Source organism: Raphanus sativus, unplaced genomic scaffold, assembly GCF_000801105.2.
Source record: "Raphanus sativus cultivar WK10039 unplaced genomic scaffold, ASM80110v3 Scaffold3160, whole genome shotgun sequence".
NCBI classification, from domain to species: Eukaryota; Viridiplantae; Streptophyta; class Magnoliopsida; order Brassicales; family Brassicaceae; genus Raphanus; species Raphanus sativus.
The window spans coordinates 2,055-12,099 of NW_026618467.1; the positions used below are offsets into that span (position 1 = coordinate 2,055).

The 10,045-nt window shown below is 37.3% G+C and overlaps 3 protein-coding genes across 5 annotated transcripts; 2 read left to right on the plus strand and 1 right to left on the minus strand.

The window, feature by feature from the left end:
• Positions 1-2,530: 2,530 nt before the first annotated feature.
• LOC130506370 (uncharacterized) lies at positions 2,531-4,492 on the minus strand. 3 transcript variants are annotated; one of them, XM_057001011.1, is made up of 3 exons: positions 4,400-4,492; positions 3,050-3,868; positions 2,531-2,880 (listed from the first exon to the last, which is right to left on the minus strand). In XM_057001011.1, exons 2-3 carry the CDS (start codon positions 3,850-3,852, stop codon positions 2,706-2,708), a joined length of 978 nt encoding a protein of 325 aa, XP_056856991.1. In that variant the 5' UTR covers positions 3,853-3,868; positions 4,400-4,492; the 3' UTR covers positions 2,531-2,705. The 3 variants fall into 3 exon arrangements, with proteins under 3 accessions (XP_056856991.1, XP_056856993.1, XP_056856992.1); XM_057001013.1 differs by having other exon boundaries at positions 4,294-4,482; XM_057001012.1 differs by having other exon boundaries at positions 4,394-4,480.
• Positions 4,493-4,625: 133 nt separating this feature from the next.
• LOC108841774 (RNA demethylase ALKBH9B) lies at positions 4,626-6,834 on the plus strand. Its single transcript, XM_018614537.2, has 6 exons — positions 4,626-4,892; positions 5,039-5,473; positions 5,622-5,707; positions 5,797-6,107; positions 6,188-6,259; positions 6,366-6,834. Exons 1-6 carry the CDS (start codon positions 4,733-4,735, stop codon positions 6,730-6,732), a joined length of 1,431 nt encoding a protein of 476 aa, XP_018470039.2. The 5' UTR covers positions 4,626-4,732; the 3' UTR covers positions 6,733-6,834.
• Positions 6,835-7,827: 993 nt separating this feature from the next.
• Positions 7,828-10,019, plus strand: LOC130506371 (uncharacterized). Its single transcript, XM_057001014.1, has 5 exons — positions 7,828-8,167; positions 8,269-8,987; positions 9,165-9,290; positions 9,358-9,443; positions 9,596-10,019. Exons 1-5 carry the CDS (start codon positions 8,110-8,112, stop codon positions 9,798-9,800), a joined length of 1,194 nt encoding a protein of 397 aa, XP_056856994.1. The 5' UTR covers positions 7,828-8,109; the 3' UTR covers positions 9,801-10,019.
• The last annotated feature ends 26 nt before the right edge of the window (positions 10,020-10,045 follow it).

The following is a 10,045-nucleotide window of genomic DNA, read 5'->3' on the forward strand; positions in this document are numbered from 1 at the left end:
TGCTTTCGGTCCATTTGAAAATCAGAAGTAAGGGTTCATCCGTAAACTGTATTTTCTTTTAGGGATTAGTCTGGATTTTGGTCCGAAATATCGCCGGGTTAAACAAAAAAAACATCAGTTTTCATTACTAGTAGTTAGGAACTTAGGATAACCAATATCAAGCGCACATATATATACATTGGTTTCTCTCTGCCCTCTTGTTCACCAGCGTATTTGGTAATTGATTGTTCTATTTTGCGTATAGGATAGTCAACAAAGGCCAGCCGTCGCATGTGGATATCTGTCCCAACTGATCACGCAAAATTTAATTATTTAAGACACCTTTGATTGTATTTAGGTTGCGTGTGTCAAATTACAACGTGTTTTAGACCTCACATTTTATATACTGAACACAAATGCAAAATATTTTCATTTGAAACATGCTTGAATTTTGTGATTTATTAACCTGTGATCCATGTTTAAACTAAATTGAGATGCATATGCTCTGGAAACTAAATAATGTCATATATTTTACACCTTCAACAATTACATGACCAAAAGCCTATACAAAATAACACATTTAATATTCAAAAAAACACATTGAAAGCCTTTAAAGAATAATACAAAAGAGGCTAATTAGTTTTGTAACGTATGATATGTGATGTAGTTATCAGGAGGCTTCGGTGATAGAATTAAGATTTGTTTTTGTTTGTCTTGTTTTTTTTGTCCATATTTAAAACTACAAAAGGGACAGCTCCTAGCGACAAAATGTATAAAACAAATACTATCATAATTGATATTTTTATTTTGGAAGAGTTTTCCTCCAATTTTGAATTCAAAAATTATAAAATGGACAGCTCCTAGCGGCAAAGTGCATATAAGAATATTTGAAAGTAATAAATCCTAAGATGTTTCAAAGATAAAGATAACCGAAAGTAAATCGAAAAAGTTCTCCATATTCCTCATGCAAGTCGTTTTTTCACTCCAAATGGTAAAAGGGACAATTTCTTTTTATAAATTCTATCGACTGTTCCATTCGACCCCGAAAAAATGTAAATTAATCCGAAAATATATCACATACTGTTTAATCTGAGTTTGAAATATCTTCTGAATAATACGAATGATAAATCTATTATCTATTATAACCCACCAGGTAAACTACTAGAGTCAAAACCCGAACTCAAACTGACTAAATAGTGATAATTTAATTTTTATAGAGAATCGAATCCAAAACTGATGTAAGTATATACCAATTCTAAAGAGATTTGCTATTAGACTACCACCATCCGGATAGAAAGAAAAAAGAACAACTCTTAACGACAAACTGCATAAATAATTTCAAAAAAAAAACTGCATAAATTAAATTTCCTACAACCTCAGTTTCATGTCCAAAACTTGTAAATGATTAACTGGTAATATTAATACCTCAACCAACAATGGAAAAAATTATCAGAAAGATAATAAATATACATCTAGTTGTTTAACAAAGAGATATAAAATGTCTGCTAACTCCACAATAGTACAAACAACTAAAGAAATTCACAAAAGAGTTGCTCATATCCCTTAAACACTGTAGGATCCATGTCTGCAAAAAATAGAAATGACTCTCCCATGTGGCATTTACCTTCTAACGACAACTCAGCAAAGTCTTTCCTCATATCCCCTAAACACTGTAGGATCCATGTCTGCAAATATAGATATGACTCTCCCATGTGGCACTTGCCTAGCACCACAAGCTGACATATACCCCTCTAATAAACTCTAAACCACAAATTTGATTTTGGATCACACTTATGACGAGAGAAGTTTTCTTCTCCCACCACCATGTTCTAAGGCCACTAGAGTATATAGCATTTTCTTCTGTCTTTGAACCAATTACAACTCTTTTGCAGTTTTTATGTCACATTTGATGTGAGTCTTCCCTGATGATAACTGTCAGTGTCACAATCTGTACTCCAGTTTCTCCTTTCTTAGGAGAAAAAAAGAAGTGAAGGTGTTTATTCTTCCAGATTTAGAGAGACTAAAAGAAGTCACTTCAAGGTGTTTCCTGTTTGTAAATGCCTAGAATCGGTGGATACTCTCATGTTCTGTGAATGAAAATGACCAGAGGAGAAATAATGTTTATTACATAAATTTGTATAGGAGACAATGCCTGTCCATGTCACAATAATGGAAGAATATTTTGATCCTTTCTACTTGTAATTCTTCCACTGATTTTTTTTCTTCTATACAAACGAAAACATGATTGGTTCGACGACCAGTGAAAAAGTTTAGTTTTGATGATTTGACTCCATAAGGAAGAAGAGATATGCACAACCTCTCTTTCAAGATACCAAGTCAAAACATATACTTTTCATGTATTCAAGTTTGACATTCTTAAAGCATTGTCATCAATCTACATCATTGGAATCAATATGCTCCGGAGACTAAACTCCACACGTTAAGTTACGTTCGGTACTTTCAGGATTTCATTATATCATAGGGCATGAGATCAAGAGAGCGATGCTTGTAACAGAATCTCTCGCAATCTATGCATCATGTCCCAGAGAGATGTACCAAAGACTACTTTATTTGCTTATTCAAAAGCCATGATTTTTACAGAGTTACCAGAATATCAAATCTGAAAAACATAAAAAACATAAAAAATCACATAGGCCGTAGCAAATTAAGTACGGCTACTATGTCGAATGATCCTGTCTTTTTGCCAAGAGATGAAAGATGGAGGATCAGATGTTTGAAGCATTCAAAGCCATGAATTTGCATTGTTCATTCAAGGCCAGAATCTGAGCTTCTTTCTTGTCAAGAAGAGCGGTTAGCTTCACGTTCTCCTCCATCAGCTTTTGAATTTCTACCTCTTTCTGCGCTTTCTCGCCTTCCAGCTGTGCAGACTTAGCAACCAGCCTGATTGCACAATAATAAAAAAACATAAAAGAATGGATTCAACACAGTGAACTCAACCATCAACCTAAGCTATTCTAGACATTGCTGTACACAAAATCACATACCCTGTCTCATCATTATTTACACAAAAAGAGCTTAGAGTTGCATAACAAAAGGAGATGAGACTCACATTGCTTCGATAGTTTTGAATTGCCTTTCCGATGAACGAAGTGTCTCAACAGCATTGGTGGAAGTATTGACGTAATTTCTAAGTGATTCAAACTCCGTCTTCACACGACGGAGCTCCTCTTCTTTCTCAACAGCTTCCTCCCTATCTCTCCTACTGGCTTCAACCAACGTCTTGATTATCTCCATTGTTTTGTTGAGAACACCTTTATTACCAAGCACTATCTGTTTCATCCCATCCACACTCGATAACAAATGCTCGATTTCGACTGTCTTCCTTCTAATTTCTTCCTCACCTATAATCACCCTCTCCTTATGGAACGACGCTTCGGATTCTGCCGCTGTGACCCTCCTCAGAAGAGACTCCAGCACATCAGCGACCATCTGTATGAATTGGATCATCTTCAAAGTACAAGCTCCATCCCGTATAACCAAGGAGTCTTGGTTCTTCTCGCTAGTTCCAGGAAACGTATCTTCTTCCCCTGGACTATGAAAAGTTAGAAGAGTGATGATGTCCTTGGCCACTTCGGAAACTGAACCATCATCTTCTAGTGGTAACTGTTCAGCACCGAGCGACTCATGTGCTAGAAGATCAGGAACGGCCAACAGAGCTTTTGACCTCAAATAGTGTAAGCTGGCTGCAGCTGATTTGACCCTATCTAGCAGAACACCCAACTCTTCAGCTTGTAAATTACAATCTACATGATGCAGTTGACCAAATTTCATCTCAAGGCTTTCTCTTGATGATGAATCATGTGCAGCAGCAGCCATACCTATTCCCAATCTCTTTTTCCAGAAACTAAACATGAATAAAACCTTCTCTCTGCAATAATATAAAAGAAAAAGATTAAGAATCCAAACTAAAACAAGATTATCTAGTTGGTTGGTTTGGTTGACCTAGAAAATAAAGAAAATCAAATGGGGCTCATATTAATGTGTTAAGTAAGTAAGTCTCCTATTGACTGAGCAATGACAATGATTGATATGAAGATCAAGACATAAACCAATTATTTAAAAAAATATAAAAAAATGTAGCTTCAGAAGATAAGTCATCTACTATCTAAGAGCAACAACACTAAATCATACATAACCATTTCCACTGATTTTGAATCAATCTGGACCGTCTCAGAAACACTAGCAGAAACACAACTGAACAAGAGGATCAATAGACAATGGTGGTCTCGAAGCACTAATAAGAGAACCATATTTAACACAGTAGAGGGTTGAAACATTATAAGCTAAATTTACCAAGAGAAAACCGTGACTGTCTCCTTAAGATCGAAAGGTCGTGAGCACGAATCTAGAACGCAATTTAACAAAATTATGGCACAAAAATAATGATCCGTACGGTTACCAGGAGATTATGTTTCGAGATTTGCTCCGGTCGATTCGAGTCTCGTCGCCGATTGGCTGAGATAATTGCAGAGATTAAGGGGGGAAGAATAATAACTAGATTTAGACCCATTGGGCTTGCTGTAAAGCCCACATGGATCATAAGTGTGGTCGGCATGTCTATAACTGACTGTACGTAAATACCGAAACTACCCCTAGTGGGTTGTTGATAAATCAACCCTGGCTGACTCAATAGCAAAAGAGAGAAAATAGAAAGTAAACGAACCACAGAATCGTTCAGTCCGTACAAACCGAAACTTTGTTTTCTTTTTGCGAGATTGTGTGAAGATAGAAGATGGAGCCAGTCGAAGACGACCCTTTCCTCCGGAAGTATCAGCCATCGGATCTTAAGATTGCTTCGGAGTTTCTAACAACTTGGCTGCCTTTCTTATCTAGAGATCTCTGCTCAGACTGCGTCCATGTTCTCTCCCATCGTATCCGTTCTCTACACCCAGGTTTCAATGATCATCATTAGTGTTGATTAATCTACACCGATTTATCAAACTAATCCATATTATGTATAATATATATATATGTTCTTGAGATCTCTGTTTTGTGTTTTTTCCTTTTATGTCTAATTGTGTTCTTTTCTTTATTACAGAGTATTCTAGTACTAAGACAGAGACTGTTGCTGGAGATGATAAACCGGTTTCTGATCTGGTGGTGGAAGACATGGATTCTGAAGCTGCTGGTGATGATCATATCAATGCTTTTGAGACTGCGACTCCTAAAATGTCTTGGGCTGATATGACACAAGAGGATGGGCTCAGTGATGAAGAAGAAGAGGAGGTGAGTAAAGACTCTAGGAAGACTCCTGCGAAGCGTAAATTGTCTAGGAATGAAAGAGAGCAGTATCGGTTTGTGAACGTGAAGAGGATGAAAGTGTTTAGCTGTTTCGAGAAAGTTAAAGGGAGACGCGTTGATATACTAGAGGGACTTGAGTTGCATACCGGTGTTTTCAGCGCTGCGGAGCAGAAAAGGATTGTTGATTATGTGTGTGAACTACAAGAGAAGGGTCGCAAGGGAGAGCTTCAAGGTTTGTTATTATAATGTCAGATCATAGAAACTCTTAACATTACTAACGATTTAATAACTATCTTTGTAGCTCCAGAATGTTTCAGTTTATGCGTCTACCTATTAAAAATATTTATCTTGTTTTTTCTAATTTTCGTGTATCTGTTTAGAACGTACTTTCACTGCTCCGCATAAGTGGATGAGAGGCAAAGGAAGAGTTACTATTCAATTCGGATGTTGTTACAACTACGCAACTGTAAGTGAAGTGACTCTGTTTTTTTTTTCTTACAAATATGATCAAACTCAAGTGACTTGTAATAATAGTTTTTTTTTTCCTTTTGACAGGACAAAGCGGGGAACCCACCAGGGATCCTTCAACACGGAGCTGTTGATCCAATACCATCTCTTTTTAAAGTAATTATCAGAAGGTTGGTAGCGTGGCATGTGCTTCCTTCAACGTGTATACCTGATAGTTGTATCGTCAATATATATGACGAAGGTGATTGCATACCTCCTCATATTGATAACCACGACTTTCTGCGACCTTTCTGCACGGTCTCGTTCCTCAGTGAGTGTGATATACTCTTTGGATCAAACCTTAAAATCGAAGGACCTGGTGAATTCTCTGGTTCTTACTCGTTGCCGCTTCCTGTTGGGTAAGGATTTATAACATAGGTTTGAAACATCTCTTTGATAATTCGATGGCTTACAACTTTTTTTTGTTTTTCGCTCTCAGATCAGTTCTAGTGCTAAAGGGGAATGGTGCCGATGTAGCTAAGCATTGTGTACCTGCAGTTCCCAAGAAGAGGTAACCTATTTGGTCCTATATTAACTGTTTGGTAACGTTTGCATATATGTTCAAGTGGTGCACTTACTCATTCTGTTTTTGTGTGTTGCCTCGGTTGTGCTTTTAGGATATCGATCACGTTTAGGAAAATGGACGAGTCGAAAAGACCAGTCGGGTTCACCCCGGAACCTGATTTGGAAGGGATCAAGCCGTTGCCATATGAACCGACCACCAAGCTGAGTACTCCTCCTGCGGTTGCAGCCATTAGCTCTTCAAGATGGAGAAACGACCAAAATGGTACTAACTACAACAGTGGAGGAGGCGGACAGAGAGAAGGACGCAAGCATCATGAGTCGAGAAGAGGTTATCATCATTCCGAGTGTCGAGATTGGTCGTCATCATCAAACCGAAGAAGAGGAAGCTCACGACACTCTCCTAACACAGCTTATAGACCCAAGGTGCATAGTAATAATACTAACTCTGACAATGTTTGAGTAAGAATTTACTTTCTGTTTGTTATATTTCTATGTTTGTAATACGAACTTAATTATTGATTTTACCACATAATAAAATAATAAACTATGGTTCAAAGAAAATGTAACAATTTCCAAAATGTTGTTAGGCTATTGGCATAGATAGAACTGGGCAAAAAATATGAATCTGAAGAATCGAATCTGATTCGAAAAAGTAGTACCGAAACTGAAACGAAATTGATTAGATATTCGACGGATTCGATTTTGGTATTTAGAGAACTGAACCCGATCCGAACCAAAGTATTTTAGGTATCTATATCTAAATATATTAATTATTTTTAGTTTTAGTATATATTTAAAAACATTGAAAATATTTAAAATAATTAAAAATATATACAAATAATCAAAAGTAAATGTATCAAATATCTAAAGTATACTCAAACCGCCAAAATACTTAAAATATCTATTAATTCTCTCATTAAATATTCAAACTAAACCAATTTTAAGTTAAATTTAGGTCTTTTGATATATGTTATTTAAATTTATATGTATATATTATTTTGTTTATAGATTTTGAGAAATTTAAAATATATAATAAATTTCAATTTTTTTTTAAAATAATTTAAATTGATTATCCGAACCCACAAAATTCCAAACTGAAATTTAGATGGAGTTGAAATCTTTGATCCTAAAAACCTAAAACCCAATTAGACCAGATTAGATGGATATCTGAACGTCACCCAATTGATGAATTTTTTGAGAAAAACTAAATTCATGTATATACCAAGATAAGGATTAAGAAAACCAAACAAAAACTCAAACAAAATTTGTAAGTAAATAAAAATATACTTTATATTCTAGATTTAGACTGTAAAATCCAAAAATATTCTCTAAACAACCAATCAGAAACGAGAATATCTCGTACCAAAATCTGGATTGATCAGACATCCAACATTTAATTATCTAGTCAACAAAATATCTTGAGTATCCTTTTTAGAATATTTCATTTATTTTCTCCACAAATGAAATCTGTTAAAAATAAAATAAAAAGTGGACCTTTTATTAATAATAAAAACGAGACCTTATATAAACAAACAACTCGGGCTCAGCGCAGTTTCGTTTCACTGTAACGCTCGTGTTCTTAAAGCTTCTCTCGTCACAAGGGAGAAGAAACTCGTCTCGCAGAGAGACCACAACAACAACAACAAAAGAGAGGGAAAATTGCGTAGAAGAGAATCACAAACCCTAAACCCCCTCGAGAGAATCAAACGAACCCTACTTTCTGACCTAGTCGTCGGCCACACCTCCTTGAGCTTTGCCGCTATAAGGAACAGCAAAAGCCCCCAGGCTAAGAACAATTCCCACCGCGACGGAAACCCTAACGCAACCGTTTCAGCCATGAGTCCGATTCAGAATTTCGAGCAACACTCCAGTCGTCTCGTCGAGCCTGACCTTCGTAAAAACATCTCTCTCTCTCTCTCTCTCTCTCTCTCACTCTCTCCTCTCTGTTTATTAGGAACCTGGCCTTATTGTTTGTTGAATTTGTCTTTTATGTAGCTACTCAGACGAGGCTTGAGATGGTGGTGGAGGTCAGGGAGAGCCTAGAGATCACACACACGGCTGATTACTCGAGTTTTCTCAAATGCTACTTCAAGGCGTCTTCGCTGATTCTTCTTCAGATCACAAAGCCTCAGTTCGTTGATAATCTCGACCACAAGCTACGCAACGTCGTCCTCGAGATCCTCAACCGTATACCTCACAGCGAGGTCCTTCGTCCCTATGTTCAAGACCTTTTGAAAGTCGCAATGCAGGTGCTCACCACGGATAACGAAGAGAACGGGCTTATATGCCTCCGCATTATCTTTGACCTTCTCAGGAACTTTAGGCCCGCGTTAGAGAAGGAGGTTCAGCCGTTTTTGGATTTTTTCCTTAAGATTTACCAGAACTTCGGATTGACCGTCGGTCATTTTCTCGAGGAGGTTAAAACGGAAGAGGGGAAGCCTGTGGAGATATCTGCACCACCGTCTGATCAGTCGCTCTCCCTTGCAACGCATTTCAGGAACGGGAAGATTAACCCGAGTACGCGTTCGTTTAAAATAGTCGCCGAGAGCCCTCTCGTTGTTATGTTTCTTTTACAGCTCTATAGCAGGCTTGTTCACAACAATATTCCTGCCTTGTTGCCCCTGATGTTTGATGCTATATCTGTCACTGGACCTGAGAAATTGCCTTCACGTATGAAGCGTCAGTTCATCGAACTCAAGGGTGCTCAGATTAAGGTGAGACAATTGTTCTCTCCCTCAGGAACTAAACCGTTACTTTGTTGAACTTGGAAAGAAAAATTTCAGTAATGCCTACATTGCCTTCTTGTTTCGCCTTAATTATTATGATTTAGAGGGATCATGGAGTGGCATATTGACCTTTAGCATTTTTCTTCCTCTTTTGTTTATATGCAGACGGTTTCTTTTTTAACTTACTTGTTAAAAAGTTGTGCCGAATATATCAGGCCGCACGAAGAAAGCATATGTAAGAGCATTGTAAATTTGCTTGTCACCTGTTCGGATTCTGCATCGATCAGAAAGGTAAAGAACCGTTTGTTCCTTTCTCTTCGGTATGTTTCCACCTTGTGACCCAATCACTGGCTTGCAGGAACTATTAGTCTCACTAAAGCATATACTTGGGACGGATTTTAAGAGGGGTTTATTTCCCCATCTTGACACTCTTTTGGAAGAAAGGTATTTTACATTTTCGCCTTTCTGAAATTTAAAATTTCACACCTGTCAGGAAGCTTTTTTGGTATCAGTTAACCTTTAACTGCCCACCTTCCATGCTATCTATCAACAAATCATGACTTGTGTTATCTCTTTGCTGTTTTCATGTGTGTCAGGGTTCTAGTAGGAACAGGACGAGCATGCTTCGAGTCTTTGAGACCTCTGGCTTACAGCCTACTGGCCGAGATTGTTCACCATGTTCGAGCAGATCTGTCCATTTCTCAGGTTCTCCCCGTTGTTTCTTTGCAATTTGTTTGCTTCTGCTTTAAAAAAATTATATGTTTATCTGAGAGGGTTATAATTCTGGAACCTATGCAATAATTGGCATTGGATTATATATAACTGATGCTTTGTGTTCAAGTACACAGTTGTTGCTTTGAATCTGTAGATTTGTGGTTGGGTCTAAATAAGTATATATAGCAACTGTGATAAGAAAGTGCTCGGGCTTGGGAAAGTTTTGTTTTGCTGATTGTAGACATGAAACCCAAAGACCGAAGATATTCTGGGGGAAGAAGATTTCATCAACATATAATCTTAGGAATACAAATTACAGCATACTGATCAAT